General features: G+C 42.4%; 1 protein-coding gene across 3 annotated transcripts in view; it reads left to right on the top strand.

The window, feature by feature from the left end:
- The first annotated feature begins 218 nt into the window (after positions 1 to 218).
- The window catches only part of DDRGK1 (DDRGK domain containing 1), a 36,025-nt gene continuing 16,733 nt past the window's right edge, over positions 219 to 19,510 (top strand). For all 3 annotated transcript variants that reach the window (XR_004842111.1, XM_035895048.1, XM_035895047.1), the window contains exons 1-4: positions 219 to 308; positions 2,345 to 2,503; positions 12,372 to 12,478; positions 14,451 to 14,552. Coding sequence is in view for 2 of the 3 variants with exons in the window: in XM_035895048.1 (XP_035750941.1) it covers positions 227 to 308; positions 2,345 to 2,503; positions 12,372 to 12,478; positions 14,451 to 14,552 (450 nt within the window). In the remaining variant the exon portion in view is untranslated. The remainder of the gene's footprint in view (positions 309 to 2,344; positions 2,504 to 12,371; positions 12,479 to 14,450; positions 14,553 to 19,510) is intronic.

Raw genomic sequence — 19,510 nt, 5'->3', positions numbered from 1 at the left:
CTACTTTCTGAGCCCTGTTAATGCTGGTCAACTGAGGAATTACTGTGTCGCCTGTAGAGAGTTAACTTGAGAAAACAGGATAGCTTCGTTCACGCGTTTGTCTCTGAGGGCTAAGCACCTCAGTTTGAAATGAATACGTGGCTTATAAATAGATTCCTCTTTCACAAAATGCAAAACAGTCTCTGTTTCGCAGGACAATGGGAACCAAAACTAAGCCCCAGAATGAATGAGCGCTAGAACTACGCAGCTGATCCGCTGTGTGGGACCACCTTTGGGAGTTACTGAGACAGACACAGTGAAGCTTTCAGGTGAAAGGATGCCAAGGACACACAACTGCAGTGTCTCTCGAGCTTATTAAGAGAAATATTGCAGTTGTATAGAAAGTCTTTTTGCAGACTAAGTACTTCTGGCATTTAGTAGTGTCCCAGTAAGTGATCTGCTGCTCTGCCTTTGCAGTATAATGAATCACAGAATCCCAGACTGGCAGGGGTTGGCAGGGCCCTCTGGAGCTCACCCAGTGCCACCCCCCTGCTCAAGCAGGCTCACCCAGAGCAGGGGGCACAGGACAGCATCCAGGCGGGGGTTGAATATCTCCAGAGAAGGAGACTCCACAGCCCCCCTGGGCAGCCTGGGCCAGGGCTCTGTCACCTCTGTAATGCTTTCAAAATAAGCATTATCATGCTACAAATAAGACCGGACAAGTCCTGAGGCAAAATGATCGGATCCCCGGAGTCTACGCTCTGTAATTTGTTACAGACCTCTTTTGGTCCGCAGATAAAGTGGATGAGGGCAAGAGGGTGACAGTGGTGTGATAGTGCAGTGACTCAATTTGCAATGTCACGGTGCATTAGTGCTGGGGTTTGCTGACATCATTGTTGCAGCAATCCTGAACTTCCAGTGCATTTGCTGGCAAAATACTTCCCCGGATTACTCTGCTTTGCGGCCTGTGCCGACCTCAGTGCTGCTGCAGCTCTCTTGTTAGCAGTACCAAAGTTAGCTGCTTTAAAGCTGCTTAAGATATACTGAGATGAGCTACAAGCACACCTTTGACTGTCATTGTAATGAATCTTGCTTTCTGATCGCAGATATGCTAAAAGTAGTTTGTTTAGGAAGGTGTTGTTTGGATGAGAGGATGCTGGATACTTGGCGGAGTGTGGAGAGCATTTTGTGCTCTTGCTGGGACACCGTATAATCCAGCAAGGTGCAAAAAAAGTGTCCTGAGTTTAAGTAAATGAGTAGTTCTACAGCATTCTGTGAGACCATTTGAGTATTTACCTCAATTAAGGCATAGTAGTTAATACTTTGCAAGATTGAGCAAGTAACAACGTACAGAAATATCAGTTATGCTTATCAACAGAATATGCAAAGCAGGTATCAAGGATGATGCTATTTTGCCATTATCTGATTGTATTTTGGCATGACTACCCATAGTTGATAGCAACAGGATCATGGAGGTCTCAAAGAAAAACCTGGCAGAGTCTTTTCTGTGGAGAACTTCTGAAATGAGCCTGCTGGTCAGTCGCTTGCTCCCATGCTCTCTCCCAGCTGCCCCTCTGTTATGACATCCCTCATTTGTCAGATCTTAATTAGTAACTTCAGCATATGTAGAGAGGGTGGCACTGAGAGCTGCAGTGACCTTTGGTGTTCTGTCTTCCCCCACATGTGTGTGTCGAGAGACTTGCAGTTTAAAGCAGCGTGGTAGAACGAAGTTACTCTGTGTGTACTATGGCTGTGATTTGTAGTCCTTATTTGCTCCTCAGGTTTTGGTTTGGGTATAATGACTTACATATTCCATTCGGAAACATGCATGCTCTGAGGTTTGAATTCAGATGAATCTACTTCTAAGTTACACAAGTGCAAAATAAAAATTAAAAAAAAAATTAAAAACTGGAATACTTTAGAAAGGAAGAAAAATAATTCTGGGTCCTTGCCTTTTGGTAACTCAGAAATTATTGGACTGCTAGTCCTGCCAGATAAAGAGAATTGTTTTCTGGCAGAAGAGAAAAACAGGTTATCAGTTTAGATTAAGAACATTTTTTGCATGTAGCTATGTTTTTTCTTTACATTGATCTATATGCTGTTTTAAAAGAGACTGCTGTCAGGATAAAACTTCCCTTGCACAGAGCCCTGTGCACAAATAAGAAGGTTGCAGTGCATGATCCTGCTTAATCATAGGAAAGCAATTTGCCTATGTCTGCCGTGCAGGAAAAAAACCACATGAGCGTGGGGAGGCATTCTGTGATTTGGAAAACAGCACTGGTACTGCACTTCTGATCGCAGAAGTTGGACAACTGCAGCAAGCAGAGATGGCGAATCTCTCATCGGTTATGTTTCCCTTTTGCAGCTGATGAGGAACACCAGCAAAATGTGGCGGCGGCAGCAGTGGCCAGGCCTCGGCCACACGCTGAAGAGCGGGGAGATGGGATGCCGAGGCGCCGGAGGAACATGGGAAACCGGATGATGGCCCAGAGGAGAGCGCAGCAGGCGGAAGACTGGGTGGAAGGTAATGTTTGGTTCAGTTCATCTTGCAAACACTGAAATGGACCTTAACAGCAGATGTTAAGGTTGGTGAGGGGGTGCAGGCTGGCTCCTGAAGGAAGTTTTTCAGTTTTGCTGACTGTGAATTATTTACAGCTTGGCTGTAATCAAGTTGACTGTCTGACTCGTATCCTTACTTCATCACTTGTCTCTAGATACCACTTACCTTTAACTGAAGTGTCTACCTCCTTCCGTGGTGAATTGTGGCAGTTTGTTGTGCCAACAGTGCATCGCAACAGATTCTTCACTTACTTCCTAGAAACTGCCTCTTGTGTTTCCTGCTTCGCCATGCAGGTTCAATTTGGGTAGACAGAATCCCCACTTTGCACTAGAATGACAAGCTGTAGCAAAGTACTGGTTTCTTCCAGATGGGTGGGAAGCATTAATTCCCCAATGTAACCTCTGCAAAATCTGGAGTTTTCTTCCCGAGAAGCCATCCAGGTGGTGATCGGCATCAGGCTGATTAGCTGGAGAGCACCACAGACTGCAGTGTTTCATCTTAACTGCCAGCAGGTTGCTGACAGCAAGTCCTCTGTTCCTGTGCTGGATCTACAGTTAATAGCTGCACTTCTGTGGTGTGGCTGTAGATAAGAATATGGTGATAAATAACATCTTTGTACAGCCTGCAAGCTTCACTCCCTTTGCTGGTGAAACTTCACACATTATTATCTTTATTGCTAAAGAGACGATATCACCATGATTCACGTAACTGGATTCCTTCTACTTTCAGGTTGTGGGTGAAGTGTTCAGGGTTTCTGCTGAAATATTGATAAAAGAGGGCTTTGCTTCGCTTGAGTTTGCAGTGGAGATCAAGGGTGTCTTTTTGGTCTGCAGTAGGTGAGAAACAGTGAGCGCACATCCGTGCAATGCCCTGGTTAGGGGCTAGTTGCACTTTCTTCAGCTTTTCTTGTCTTGAAGTTTGTGGGAAGCGTCTTGCGCTCACGTTGGCAGGTAAACATGCTATTCCAGCTAACTATGCCCAACAGTTTCACAAAGGGAGAATTGACAGGTCTGAACTTTTCAACTTTGGTTATTTCTTTTCATGTGATAACATCCTGGAAGGAAAATGGAATCTAAAAATCTTTCGCCTTAAACTCCAGACATCAAAAGTTTGAATGCCGAAGGCAGACAGTAAAGCTGTCAAAGGAAACGGCTTATCTTACTTTGTCGCTTCAGCAATAGAAGAAGCTGTGTCATTGGGCTTTATAAATAATTCTTTTGCAGCTTACTGTACATCAGATGCGAGTGCTGGGGCTCTCGCATGAAGTTTTCTTTGAAATGCCATCCCTGTTTTATTTGGGGTTTTTTAATTTCTTTTTCAAACTGGAAAAAAAAAATACCTTCTTGCTTTTTTGCTTCTGTTCTGCACTTCCATGTCTGTTTTTACTCCTATTCTGGGATGGTCTTTCCAAGTACCTAAGCACTGCTGTACAACAGGAACACCAAAGCCCAAGACTGAGCGTAGACTTCAGCAGTTTAGCTGTGGAGAGAAGCTTCTGGCCCTGGTTTCCCAGCGCCGGGGCGTGGAGTGACTCATGGTCACATTACTTGGGGTGAGACCCCCTCTGTCATGGACTGGCCATGTCTGTACCCTTAGCCTGGCCCTGAGATACCTGTATTAGTGTGGGGTTTGAGGCTTGGTTGTTTTTTTTTTTTCCCCCCCCAACCTTAGAAAAGGGTGTTACATATTTTGAAGCCCACTCTGTGGGTGGGTGGCATAGGCATGGAATCGCCTCCTGAATTTGTCCCCTTTGTGCAGGGGCCATGTGCATTTTCTCTGTTTCCTTGCAGTATAGAGCAGCTTCCTCTAATTACTGCCTCCATTTAAACCTGTTGAAGTAGCAAGTTACCCCATGGCAGAGTTTTATGTTATAAAAATGAGTTGACTCACACGGAAAGAGAGCCCAGAATGCAAGCAGTGATGTGCAGTCCCAGGCAATGCAGGACCAGCTGGGGCACCCGGGGCTGAAGAGCAAAGTTATTTGGCAATGTAGACAGAAACACTGAAAACAAGCCAGTCTGGTTTCTTCATTCTTGACTTGTAAATGGTTCTCGTTGCTTTAGAGGCTTCTGAACATCTGCAACTGCAGTGGATTTTTTTTTTTTTTCATTGTTAAATTTCTTGAAATGTTTTACTAGTAAGTTTCTGTTCTGTGTGTGGAATTTCCACTCGGGGCCTGTGTTTAGCTTTGGGCAAAGCTACCTGGTTCTTCTCAGTGTCGGCCTGACTTCTGCCACAGGTCGGTGCAGGCATAACGCCAACCCTGCAAGATTTCTAGGGCTGAACTCAGGAAGGGCCTGAGGATGCCCTGGCCATATCTATGTTACTGTTACAAGCATAGAAGTGGAGTCAGGTAGGAACTGCTGTTATCACCAAAGTATTCTGCCTGTCGGGAGCCAGTTCTGCTGACTGTAGGAAATGGTCTCAAAGCCACACTCACAGGCTTTGGAGCTGTGGTTAGCGTGAGGGTTTTCTGTTTTCCATCTAACAATCAGATTTCAATTCCAGAATGAGAAAGAAAGCTTCAAGGGTAAAATAGTAGCCCACGGTTTCTGCTGCCTGCGCTAAGTTGTTGTATTGTGCCAGAACTCAAATCTCTCACGGGGCGGGGGGGGAGACACCAAACAAATTGTGGCACTAGGATCAGAACCTCGATAGCTTTTAATTCTCCCTTCCGTAGTTGAAATCTTAATCTTATTTACTTGCAAGTCTGGGTAAGGAGGAGTCATTTAATACAGACAAGGACAGTAAATGATTGGTTTGAATACTTAAATCTCCACCCATTGCCAGTGGAGCTAAACCAGGTTATAATTCTTCCTTTTGCTTGGTGAGGTGGGGTAAGTCACCTAAATTACTTGCAGATTGGCACAGGCAGAAAATAAAGGGTGAAGTGCTAAATGCCTCGACTTTCCTACCAGAATTGCAGCCCACGCGGTGTACGTAGGTTCCTTATTCATGGGTTCCATGTGGGCTGCGCTGTACTGTGGGGGCAGGCCCGCTAGCGGGGTGCCTACGCTGGCTCGGTTTGCCTGAGTAATGTTTTTCAGTGGTTAGTTGAGTACTCAAAGGAGGTCATCTGTTATGAGAATATCAACATCTATTAATATCCTTTGATGACCAAATATTGCTGGGAAGATATTTTTTTTTTTCATTGGTGACAAAGTAATTCTCAAAATGACTGAGACCCCTGAGCTGTGTTCCACCAGCATGACTTCCAGGCTGGCTTTAGAAAAATGGGTTTGGTTGGCCTTGTATTGCCCAACTTAATTCTAGTCATAACACTACAGTCTTTCATGCTGTGCAGGGCAATCTAGGCGACTGTTGTTAAAGGCTGCGTGCCTCGGAGGACATCTGCTCCGCACATTGTAGCAGGGTGCCTGTGCCTTTCCCCATGGAAAACGAGTCTGGAAGGAGAGTTCTGTATTCATGTGGTTAGGTTCCTTCTGATATCCCAGCTAGCAGACTTAATTAGCTCTGTTGCATCTTAATTTAAATTGAACCCAGACAGAAGTGGCTTTGTGGGGCTAGCTACAGCCAAGACAAAAATAAACTCACTGCAAGGCATAAATGTGTGTGGATTTCAGGCATTAATCATTTAGGGCAGGAGAGGCCAAGCTAAGCAGTGGAAGGAAGGGGGGAAGGGGGGGGAAGGAGATAAATTGGAGTGTGGTGGAGGGTTGTTTAGGGCATGGGGTAGTGGAATAAATAGCATTAGCCATTTTCCGATTTCAGATCCCATTTATTTCTTGACTGAGGAGGGTGTCTTTGTCTCTTGTTTTTTGCCTGACTGATTCTCTGAATGCATCCACTTGGACTTTGATCACCTCTGGGTACATGCAAAGATGCTTTGTTGAGAGCTTTTATTTGGTTGCCAGTCACGTGCAGAAAAAGCAGTCGTCCAGTTCTCGAGTTGAGCTTGCGCTTCCAAACCTGCTCGTTGGGCCCTGGACACTGCAAAGAGCTCTGCAGTGAAGCAGGTACTTCTCTCGACAACAACATTTTTTGCTCCTCGGAGCAGAAAATGACCCAGCCAATCTGATGTTTGCATAAAAGCTTTGGTACTGTAATTTCCTATCAAGTGACAAGAAACTTGTGGGGATGAACTTTTAACAGCAAGTATGGTTGGGCCATCTCAGTCCTGCTGTGGTAAAAATAATGAAGAGGATGATCTGAGGCAAATGGCTGTTTGCTCGGAGGACTGTTACACCTTATTTCTGACAGTGACTTCTTGTACAAACCTGTAGTGAGAGAACCTGCCTCGGCGCACGATACAAAGAGTTTGCGGAGAGTGGCGTGCACAGGCCGAGTGCCTTTTCCAGGGGGGGTTGGTCAGTCGGTGAGTAGGACGCAGGTTTTGCAGTCCAGGATTTTCCATCACTTGGACCAAAACTTGCTCCTGTTGATTTGGGGGGGGGTGGAGGGGCAGTGTTTTTGTTGGCTGAAACTGGTGGGTGTCACCACACCGTGATTTAGGGTAGTTACAAAGAAACCGACTGCTTTAAGAAATGATAGTGATCTCCAGACCACTGAGCAAAACAAAGACCACTGGGCAGCCCTTGGGGTGGAAGGCTTCAGTGGGTGTTGTGGGTGACGCTGAGCTAGACAGGGGAGAGGACCCAGGCAGAAGGACGTGCCAGGAGAGCCTAAGCAGCCCAGTACATTCCCAGGGAATATTTTTTCAAGGGTTTAATTTTGAAAGATGCTCACTTCCACAACCTACAGACAAATGATCTCTGACTTGTTGCAAAAAGCGTTGCCAAAATCATGGGATCTTTTTTGTGGAGTATTATGTTTTGATTTTTTCCTTAACAAACAGGAAGTAAGGACTAAAGAAATATTCTGGTTTTGTCAACGGACTTTATTCCTAACTGGAACAAACTACAGGCTCTCTACTTTTGGCAGCAGCATAGAACTCCCACAAGTTAAATACCCCAACATCTGCTTGCCTTTTCTTTGAGCTTTTGGCCCAGTAGATCTGAGCACAGGTGTAGGAACATCAGTACAGTGAACGTTAGGTTAAATTTATTTCATTTCCACAGAATCGATAACCATAAAGCCAACAGCTTTTGACAGTCTGAGTGCTGTAGCTTGTAAAATAAAAAAAGATAACAAGAAGTTAACAGTTCCAACATAAATTAAATTGTAAGTTACTCCCCTCTTTTCCTTGGCAAGACTTGGAGATCAGAATCTCATGTTTTCCTTTATACGTGTTAATCACTGTTGAGGAAGAAAGCACAAAACAAACAAAAAAAGGTTTTAGAAGTTTAAAAAAAATACAATTTTGGGGTGCTTTAAAATGCCCATTATTGCTTTGTGTTGCATCTAAGTCCAGCATTCAAATCTTGCATCTTAAAAAAATCTTGCATGAGCATTTTCTGATAGTTCTTGGGGAAAATTAATATTAAAAATAATTATATTTTTATATCCCCCTTCAGTGATGGGTACTGTGCATAACTTAGAGAAGAATGTGTTTGTGCTGAAATTTGCCAAAATAAGAAGCACTTTTTCTGAGCATGTCACCTACCTCTCATGTAACATTGCCTCTGCCCATACCCTGGTGTGATGAAAGATCTGGAAAATGTATAAACTTAGAAACGCCGATGTGGTCCTATGCTGTTCTTGTGAAATAGCTGGTAATAGAGCTATATTGATTGGTGTAGTAGTTGAAATAATTTTAATGCTTAATCAGTAGGAAAACCTTTCTAGTACAGTTAAACTTTGACTACTAATATCCTAACCAGTGAATCAAAAGTTAATTTTGACTTGCTACTATTCATATAGAAAGTGACTTCAGTGTTATCAAAGTATCCACAATGTGTGTCTGCCCTTGAGACATTTCGAGCGCAGATGGTGTGTGGAAGAGGTAGGTGTGTGGTTTCTCAGTTATGCCATAGGGCTTTGTTCGAGAAAACACTTCAAGTCAGTTGACTTCTGCTCAGAAGGGCAAATGTCCTTTGATTGCTGTCCTAAGTGTAGGCTGATAGTTGTGGCTTCAGATTAATAAGCCAATGTCTCGTTCGGTTCCTAAACTGGATAGCTACCAAACTTAAAAAAAGAAATAATATTAAAAATGGTTATGACTGTACCACAGTCACTGTGTTACTCATGAATGCCCACACCTTTCCATACGGTGGACCAATTCCTTTCCAATAGCATGCATATGTCTTCTGCCTTCAGGATGAACTGTTTGTTTTGCCTGGCATCTTCCCCCTTCTTTCTTTTGCTCCTTTGTAGGTTCTGCATAAATAGTAAATAAAGCAGCTAGCTGTGCCCAAAGGACTTTTTGTGAGTAGCCACGTGTGCAGCTTGTATCTTTTTTTTTTTTTTTGTGGATGGGAATCCATTTGCTTCACTTCCAAAACTTGATAGGAAGCAAGACTGCCCCTTTGAGGTAGATGACAAGGGCAGCTAAAATATGATGTGTGTCATTTTGTTTGGACTTTTTGCATGTTCTGTATACCGTAGCCGGTAAATTCCTGTCCTGATAGAGAACATCAGCACTCAACACAGTTTCTAATGGTATTGGGAAGTATTTTTTAAAGTAGTCTGTAAATTTCGAGAGATTTAAACACCTGTGTGACTGTTAACTGTTTTGTGTTTTCCTGCTTCTCAATATACGCAAAACATTAAGGAATTCCCTGATTGCATTAAGATTCCCTGACACTATCTCTCAGCTGGCTAGCTGAGCAAAACCCATGTTTGTGCAAAGCAGAATATGTGAAGTGGTGTGAAAGCATCACCGTAAGTCAGACTATTTTTGCTTTCTGTCTCTTAGAGCTGGAAGCTGGTGGGAATGCTTTGCAAGCTCTGGAAATGTTGGTATAGTTATGTTGGACTCTGTAAAGATGGACCAGAACACGTTGGTAAGGTTGTGACAGTGGTTGAAAGCAGTCCCATTATGTCACCTCCAAGCAGTTCAGGTGAAGAGGGTCCCGTGTACCTCGAGGTTTGGTGTTCTTTATCAGCATTGTACCATGAAATGGGAACAGGACTTTTGTGTCCTGTGGTACTGTGACCAGTTAGGGAAAGTTACTACTGAAAAACCGCTTGTGTCCAGTTTGGAGCACCAAACTTCTCTCCCTTTCCTGCCGCAATCCTACATATATCCCGAACTGCCACATTTTAAGTCTTCAGATAAACTGTACAGAGCACCATAGAAGATCAGCCTTCAAACAAACAAAAAAAAAAAAAACCCACCACATTTTCAGCTTCAACTATATGCCATTGTCTGATGTAGTTAGGTTTCCCAAGCGGGTATGTACGCAGGCTGGCTAACCTTAGTGCTTTGGGTGACGAGCAACTGCTTTCACGAGTGAGCACAATCAGCTGGAACGTCTTGCGTCACATCTGCAGCAGAGGGGCAGATGGAGTGCACGTTCCCGTGTCAGGTCTACTAGCGTTGGCAACCATGACTCTGTGAAAAGTGATTGTTAAAAGCTGCCAAATGATAGCTGCTTTATGTTAAAATACAATAAAATCTCGCTGGCTGCGTGCAGCATCCACTCTGCTTTTGGTGCAGCTATTCTCCTGTAATAACCAATTGATTCAGCAAATCCTTTTACCGTGTGCTTATATTCCTGTCAGCATGTTCAGGTTTATTTAGCACATACTAACTGGTTTAGTGCACTGTTGACCTTTAATGCTCTGCTGAATCATGGGCTGCCTCTGCATCGCTGTCTCTGTTGTTGGATGTAACTCCATGCAGTAGCAAAAGCTTGGAGGAAGCAGTGCTTAAGGGATCACATCAGGTGCTTTGAACGGGAGGAAAGCAAATGCTACTGAACAAAGGCACGTTTGATCCAGGGCTGAAAAAAGGCTTTAAAAACCTTTCTAGACTTTACCTGAGCCAGCGGTCAGGCAGCTCTTAATAGAGATGAAATCTGAGAAGCTCTCAGAGCCGCAGGTTGAATCGTGTCACAGATGGGGTTTTATACTCGTGGTGTTTTCCAGAAATAATTTTCTAAAGAAGAATACCAGTACTGAGCTGTTAATTTTGAAGTAATAACTGCTAATGCTGGGTCACTCACCCATTGTGTTTGGAACTCCCCTTGACCGGTATTTAAAAAAATAAATAAAGTTATTTTAAACTTCAGCAAAATTGTAGAAGCAACTGTGTCAAGTCTGAGTGTCCCCTGTTGCTCTCTTTGTGGTGTAGGAAGGGGGAACCCTTTTGATCATCTTGGTAATCAGATACCAGTAATTCTCTGAAGCCCAATTCAGCAAGCCTGCCTCATATTGACTTCCATATCCTGAAAACAGCTAAGTTATTTGAGAGCCACCTACACAGCTCTCAATTACATTTGTTTCTGATGATGTGTCTCAGTGGCTTAACCATAGTACCATACTGTGTATTGGAATTAGTAAAACAGGAGTGTTTCAAACCTAATTCTACATATAAAAGAAGGGTAAGTCTCGATCATCCATCTGCTCCTTTGACAGCAGCTTTTTGGGGTTCCTGAAAAAGGGCGCAGGGTTTTCTGGAGAGCACACGCTACAGAAAACATCCTGCTGCCAGCCCTACCAAACCAATTCTGGTGACTGCCACAGTGCAGTTGGCTCCAGGTACAACTGCACGCTCTTGTGAAACTGGTTCTCAAGCACGATGGGCTTTTTCTGCTTGTTAGCCCAGTCTTGGAAAAGAAAGGCTAAGGGGTTGCATGAGCAGGGAGTGTTGGGGTTTTTTGGTTGGTTTTTTTCTCCCCCCTCAATGATGAGGGCTAAAACTTAGCTGAGGAAGAGCTTCCCCTGCACACTTCTCCCCTTTTCCCTCCCTAAATAAACACTGCATTTCAGGGAAAATCACAGGAGCTGGCTGTGCCAATCTTCCGATTACCCAGTGGACTTCAGGTGTGTGGATCTGAAGTCAGCATCAAGCATAACAACATTGTGGATGCTCAAAGTATGAATTACTTTACCTGAAAAAGGGATCTGTGTGATAAAGATCTTTCCTTTTGTTTCTGCCATCTGATTCAGACGCATGAATCTCTTTATCATGAAGTGACCTAATGATTTCTCTCTGAGCATGGAGGTCAATCCTCAGTACTTATGTTGTAGGATCAAGGACTCATTTAGATCAGCAAATAAAGTGGCCAAATGTTCATGAGACATTGGTCTGGGAAGGGGGGAGGAAATGGCAGTCTTTAAAAGCCCTTTAGTCTAGCTTAGCTCCTGGGCGAGCAGAAATATAATGCATTTGCACACCATTTGAGCATGACACTTTCATATTTCACAGTTGCAGAAATCCTCTTCATAAACAACCAATTGTCATACAACAGGGAACTATTTACGTGTAGTTTTGTTGTCGTCGAGCCCACGATTTGCATCGCAGGATTTTGGTTTTTTTTTTTTCTTCCCCCTCCTCCCTTAAAGGTTAGTTCTGTCAGGCTAGAACTAGTGGATGGGTGGCATCCCTCTGAATCCCACTTTTGAATGGATGTCTGTTGCACTAAGCTTAAAGGTAACTGGGAATAAAGTCTGTGCGGGTGAGTGGTGAGGCAATATATAATGACAACTGTTAACATCTTTTATGTATAAGAAAAAGTGTAGTTTTTAAGGAAATGTTTATGAAAAGCCTTCCTTCAAAAGACCAAGTAAATTTTTACTTCTGACTTCGCTTGAGTGTATGTTTGCCTTGTTACTTTTACTCTGTGGCTTTGGCAGTCTGTCTTTTTTTTTTTTTTTTTTTTGCCTTTTTCCATCTAATAGGTCTTGTCTGAAATGTATGTGTGTCCCCTTTTCATCTGCTGCTGCTTTCCTAGGAAGCACTGAAGTTTCTCGAAGGGACTTTTTTTTTATGGATGATTTAAAATTTCTCATTTACGCAATGTTGCAGAGGAAGATGATGCTGAGGATGTGCCAGAATTTCAGGTGTCTGGGAAAATCGGAGCAAAGAAGCAGAGGAAATTAGAAGAGAAACAAGCCAGAAAAGCACAGAGAGAGGTAAGCATTTCCTGCCACGTATAAAGCCCAGAGCAGAGCCTGCATAGCCGTACTCAGCAAAGAACTGGTGATGATGGACACCCCAGAGAGGCAAAGGCAGTGTCATCACTACAATAGTTGTGGTTCTGTTTTAAAAATGTAAATTCAGCTTTTTACGTTGTATCCCAAGAGGGCCATGGAAAATGGTGTCTCGTTTTCTTTCCGTTAGGTTCTCTGGTATTCTTGTGGGGAGGAGAGAGGAGTTAAAACTCTGAAATGCTCTTTATTGGATGTTTCCACTGCCTTGCAGCTTAATGTCAGTACTGTCTCCCCTTAAAAATACGCTCAAACCCACATACTGTTGTTGTAACGCTGGGTCTGTAACCAAAACTGTGGGCAGTTCTGAGCAGTGTTTCATGTGCTCTTATCGTGCAAAAACTTTGTGTGGGTTTATCTATGTTTAGCCATGTTTATTGTTTTTATGGATTGGGGGAGATGAAAAGCAGACCCTGTAATCCACTGAAATCTATGATGCAGTCAGATTTTGGTTGAAGTTTGGCCCTTAAACAGAGACCAACTATACAGAGGGAACATGCCGTAGCTTTTCCGTTGTTCTTTCTTAAATCTGTGTGCAAAAGTACTTAAATGCTGTTGTATTTTTCCAGTTTTGCCCAGCATTTTGCTGTTAATTCCAGGGAAGCAACAGGCTTTTTGAAACTTACTTTCCAAAGTGACCCTGTATTGTTCTGTAACTTGGAAGGCGTGGGGTTGCAAGGAGTAGATAAAACTTAAACAGCCTTTGCATAACGGAGGCTGGAGTGCACTGTGGACTTCACACGTTTTACAAAAAGGCAAGGTTTATGAAACTACTAACATTTCTAATGTATAGAGAGTGCAAACAAAGCCAGTGAAATCCCATCTTGAGAATGTTAGTGTCACTGGAGGTTTAAATCCAGTTTCTGCTTCATACTGTAGCGGCATGCTCTGTAGATAGGGCAGTTGGTGATAAACATGATGATTATGTTATATGTAAACTTCCATTACAATCCTTTTCTCACTCACTCTGTGCTTTAACCATTTTGTCATTACTTTCCATATTCATTCTACTTAATTAGCCTCTTTTTTGTGGAAAATATGAGCAAAGTTGACTGAAGCTAGATAAGCATCAGTTGGTGGAATGAGGAATCTTTTGTTTCATTTTAAAACATGCTGATTTTTATTTTCCCATGTAGACAGATAAATTCCTCAGGACTTTTTGGCTGAAACATTCAAAGCCACAAAGACTCTGTTTGAATGGCTTTTGCTTCTTCTCTTAATATAGTCTCAAATTTAAGTATACCGAAGAGACTGAAGAACAAATTTAGAAAAAAAATCTCTAAACAATACGGTAAATGCCCTCTTTTTATTTTTTTTTCCCCCCCCATTTTGCAACAATATCTTTACTCGGTCTTTTTTAAAAACAAATGATAAAATGATTTGAAGAGACCGTTACAGCATTTTCTTTAAGAGATTCTGTCCAGGTTAATGATAAATTCAAATGTACTTGGTTTTACAAAGTTTATATTCCCCTCTCCTTTTCTTCCTCTCCTTAGACTCCGTTCTAACTAAATTTTAAGTGAGGAGAAATGGAAAGCCATGACACAATATTACTTAATATCACTTTTATAGTAACATCACACACATATATAATATCACAATATAGTAATAAGCTCATATGCATTTACCAACCTTAAACCCTTATGGAGATACAGATCATGCAAGTGAGAAGGGTAAGTTCTAAACTTATCACAGTGTTAAGTTTGCTGAAGATTAGGGAGGAGAGGGGGAGTTAAATGATAATGACTTTTTTTTTTCATATTCTCTTTACTGTTTCTTTCTGAACATGTATCTAGGAAGATAGTAAGAACCCTCACCCCCATGGTATCACAATATGGAATTTAAAAAATAATGTATATTCAGGAAGAATAAGGCTTGGCTTGCATGGTTTTTTTAGGCTGAAGAAGCAGAGCGAGAAGAACGGAAAAAACTTGAGTCAAAAAGAGAGGAGGAAAGGCGGAAAGAAGAGGAGAGAATACGTCTTGAGGAAGAACGACAGGTGGGATTGGTTGTATTTATAGATGGAAATTTTGAACCAGGTGTATCTTTGAGATTGCTTCTATGTAAGTTCTGTGATCAGAACTACTCTCTCTGGCTTTCATTACTATTGCATACACCTTTTATTTGGGTTTGGGGGTTTTTTCTCTCCATTTTGTTTGAATGACAGTAATGCTCTGTTACTTCAGCTGCAGATCCCAGCTTTGGTTCCTTAAGTGCTTGGCAGAAGTGAAAACTGCTCCCAACATCAATACACCCACCCTCCAGTCTAGGGCAAAACAACACCTGATCTCCTGGATCTGCTACTGCTGTATGCTGTAGTGACAGATCGTTTGGTCAGTTTGCTGTGTTGACAAATACAGCTGATAAAGTTGGCTGTTAGTTTGTCTGGGAGCAGTTTAAGTGCAGGTAGGTGAAGGAAGGAATTGTACCTAGTTGCAAGACAAATTTTGGGGCTGCTTGCTTGGCGTCTGACAGGGGAAGTTTGGTTATCACAGAATAGTAGAAAAATGCAGTTGGAAGGGACCTCCGGAGCCCATCTGGTCTGTCCTCCCACTCAAACCCACGCCCAGTTAGAGCAGGTTGCTCAGGACCTTGTCCAGCCAAGCTTTGAGTGTCTCTTAATGAAGATTTCGCAACCTTACCCAGCCCCTGTTCCATTATGCTCGTTAGCACTGCCTGCCAGCTGTAACCAGTAGGGCAGAAAGCGAAAGACATCAGCAACCGATTTTGCAACTGTTGTGTAAAATTATGCGATTTTATTCTAATCACATAAATTTACGCGTGCTTCACCATTAAAGATTTCTAAACTATGCGCATGAATGTGTGTGTTAGCAAGAGTGACCCAGAAAAACAGGTACTGTGCAATTGAAATGCTGTTGTTGAATACTTTCATCAGTGAGGGAGGCAAACTTACTTCAAAGCTGCTTTGTGTATTCTGGGCATCAGTGCTACTGGCTAAGAACTAGGAATGAGTTTCATGTTCTCTGGTGCTCGAGCAAGTTGCGTGTTAGCTTTGCAGTGTGCTTCTGGAGGCAGGGACCAAAGTGTTCTGCACAGTCCTGTGCTGAATAATTGCTGTCCCTAGGGGAGCGTAGCCCCCAGCTTTCGATGTGAATTTTTGGGGATACTTAAATGTGCCTGGGAATTTGTGTTTCTGGTTTGTAGTGAGAGGATTTATTTTCATTTGTTCTAAGTGCAGGTTGTGTAAGTGGAGAGTGTTGATGATAATGTTTTAAAAGAGGAAAAGACAATTTTTCCTTTCTTCTGTTGGGGGCATGAAGGCAGGGTAAAGCAATTTAAAAAATTTGTTCCATACATTACCCACGCAGATTGCATCCATGAGATCTTTTGTAGAATGTACATTTACCTCTGGGGTTATCCCCTTTTCCCCCAAAATCCTTTGTCTTCTGAACTCTCTGTTTCCTTTTCATCAATAGAAGGCTTCTGAATTTCAGAAATTGAAATGGATGAGGAGAATGTCTATACTACAATGTCAGGATATGTAGCATAATCTGAGACTTTGACTTGTAAAGCCACTTGAACAAACTTTGAGGAGACCAATTATTCCACAGCTGCCCTTCTGAGAAAAATGTACAAATTTAGATGTACCTGGTAGTGGTCAAAGCGTGAACCCTGAGGTGGGATAACTGATCTCAGCGGGTCCAAGCCACTCCTTGTGCTTAGCCAAGCTGTTTCCTAACAGCAGAACTATCAGCCCTGGCTTCCTGCGGATCTGTCTCTACCGCTTTTCCACTGCCCACACACTTCAGTAGCACCAGTTTCTGCCTTGTGGTCCCTGCAACCGCTCTGCTGTCCTCCCAAGTATTGCCAATTTCTCCCCCTCATACTTCCACTTCAGCAAGAGGTAAGACAAGCTCTGGCTGCCTCTAAAGCACACATCTGTTGCCCATCCTGCTTGCTGTGGGGCTAGGTATAACAGATCACTCAGATGGCGGTTTCCCTCCAGTGGTGTATTCTTTTAGGTGCTTTTGTCTCCACCCAGTCCCCTAATATTTTTTTCCCTAAGATTCTGGGAATTTCATATCCTTGAAACCCTGTAGAGTTGGTTGAAACGAACCAAATGACTCCAGTATGCTGGGGGGAATTAGGAGGGCACACTGGCTGGACGTTAGCACTGTTTAAATGTCACTTCCTTCAGGGGAGGGTAATGAACAGAATTTCAATTCCTTCCAGAGCGGTAACCAGCGCGGCAGGTGAATTGCTAAGCAAATTGCAGTTGAGCTTGGCCAACCTGCTCAAGAGAGGCTGTAGCCCAGGACAAAGATGTTATCCTCTTGATTGCCTATGGGTTTGACCTGGGGTTTAGCAGTGCAGCTGGTTGATCAGGACCAGTCAGGCATGGTTGAAAAGTTGAGTAGAAAATAAGGGTGAAATTCTAACTGCAGGTCTCTTCACACAGAAAGTGCTTATTAACATATTTAACTTTTTTTTAATCCGCTTCAGTTTAGGGCTGAGTAATTTATTTTGGTTGAATGGGGAAAATCTAATTTGTTTTTATTTTAATTTTCAGTATTCCTAGTAAAGTTTGCACTAAACCACTTCCACCCCTGTTTTTCAGGGCTCAGTGAAAAAGAGGAATATAAACTAAGGTTTTAATTTTATTTTCTTAATTCTGTGCTCAACAGTCTAAAGGAGTACTTACCAGAATTTTGCAAATTGCTCAGATGCCTGAGTCTAGCTTGCTATTCACTTCAGGCAATAACTTCCTTAGCTACTTAAATTCTATAATTTTAACCTTTTTTTCGTTTGGGTCATTTGTTTATTTTTCCCAGTAGTCTTTATCAGGGCAGCCAACCCACGGGGCTACATCATGAACACTATTCTGCTACTCAGGGGAAAGTGTTTTCAGTATTTTATTTTTTTTTTTTTTTTGCTTGGATCTAAGGTTGATAATCTATTAACCACCGACCATTTTGAGCAAGGATCGAAGTTAAACGTGACTGCCAATGTTCAATGTCCATCCTCGGTTGTTTTCTGGTAATTTTCAGTCTCTGTCTTCATCCGAGCCTTTAACAGGAAACAGAACAATTCAAGACTTGACATGTTTAGGCTGTGTTGCTCCAGTTCCTGCTTTGGTCAGCAGAGAAAGCAGTATCACAGGGAGCATGGTAATAACAAGACTTCAGTGTTTTAGTCTTGACTAGGAGGGGAAACAAACTGAATGAATAGATACTTGATTGCTGTGCACGTACGCACAGCCTGTCTTTTATGATCGTAACATCTTATCTTTCAAATCTCGTTACAGACTGATTGCGTGATGTAAAAGACACTGCCTCTTTCTTCTAGGCCCCTATAAGCAATAAAGGGATCATTGGATTTATTGTGGTTTTTATAGAATACGTAGGATAAAATCTCCTCTTCCAGAGAAAGGATCCTTCATTTCCACAAGTAACGTTTTGTCACGAGTAAGCCCTTGTGGACTACACATGTGATTAATACTATTCCCCCATACATACGAAACAGAAAGGCAAAATTATGAAAGGTAGCTCAAGCAGCGATTGATAGTCATGAGATAAAAGCCAGAGGGTAGCTGCTGGTAGGATTTTTGGAGGCAGTTTGGTTACTGGCAGTTCTGTAATTTATATAATCCCATAAGGCCCAAGAAATTTTGAATGTATTACTAAAGTTTGTCTGAGAAATGTTAGAGTTGTCAGCTTCATTTTTTCCCTTCCTTTTCTAGTACATCGGAGTATTTCTGCAGGTATAAGTGACAGTGGCAAGTCTGTTAGTTTTTCTTTTTCTTATGCAGTACAAAAAAAGTATTCAGACCACTGACGAAGCCTTACTGCCTCCAGGAAAAGTAGTGACATAACTGCGTGAATTGTTTATAGTCTCACTTGCTGCACATGCAAAGATTTAAACTCATAAATTTGGTGTTTATGCTTTATTTAATTTAATTTCAAATAAATTTAATGTCTTTACAAGAGAATGTAAGTGATGAGCAGCAAGTCTCCAAACAAGCACAACCAGCTTCGTTAGCTAAATTTCAGTTGAACTTTATTTCAATCGCCCTCCCAAGAAGCACCACCAAAATTGTGCTGACTTCTGTGAACTTTGGGATTTGCTTTGTGCGAAGGAGAGTTTCAGCGTTTCAGCTACAGCCTTAAACTGATAGCTGAATCCTACTCAACAGCAGTAGGTGATTCCTGCGCCATTAAATACCATCTAAAAGTGTGTCGGATGATGAGGGAAGCCAAATAGATTCAGGAGGATAGAAAATCATGTTGCAGCGTGCAGATCTTCTAGAAATTCCCCAGTGTTGATCTTTGATAAAGTCACTGGGACTGTTAACCCTTTCAGACACACACCCTGCCCAAACAGAGATATGGAGTCTAGTGGAAATAATGAATTCTTAAATCAGTTGAAAACTCACTTTGTTTTATAGGCAAACTGATATTTCTCTCCAGTTATTTTTGGGCAACTCTACACAGTTCTGAACAAGTGGGAACTGTGCCTTCAAGGGAGTTACGGGGGCTAAAACCTTGTGTATTCTTGAGAAAAATACCCCCCTGGTTCTATTTAAATATATTTGTATGCACATATAAATAAAATGTGGTTGCCCCCGGGCTCCAGCGTTGCAAACCAGATAATATATTTTTAAATTCAAGTTTCCTTTCCAGTGTTCTGTTGACCTGATTGGCTATGCATGTGAAGGAAGGTCCTTTATAATTGGCATTTGCTTCAGCTCTGCTTTACCCTGGGGATTTCCCTTTCACTCTTGGAGTTTTTTAGTGGTGAGATGGTTTACCAACTGCCACCTTATCAATGAGAGCGAACTTCCTCTGATGTTGCAAAACAGTGCCTTCATACAAAGCCTTGCAGCGTGCTCGCACAAGAGCTCTTTTTTCTTTTTTTTTCTTTTTTTTTTTTTTTTCCTGTGCACAGGGATTTTTGTAGATTTTTACTCCCTCAGCCTAGCTTTGCCGTGCTAAGGAA

This window comes from Egretta garzetta, unplaced genomic scaffold (assembly GCF_000687185.1).
Source record: "Egretta garzetta isolate BGI_Z169 unplaced genomic scaffold, ASM68718v1 scaffold265, whole genome shotgun sequence".
NCBI lineage: Eukaryota > Metazoa > Chordata > Aves > Pelecaniformes > Ardeidae > Egretta > Egretta garzetta.
This window is presented reverse-complemented; position numbering and strand designations above follow the sequence as displayed.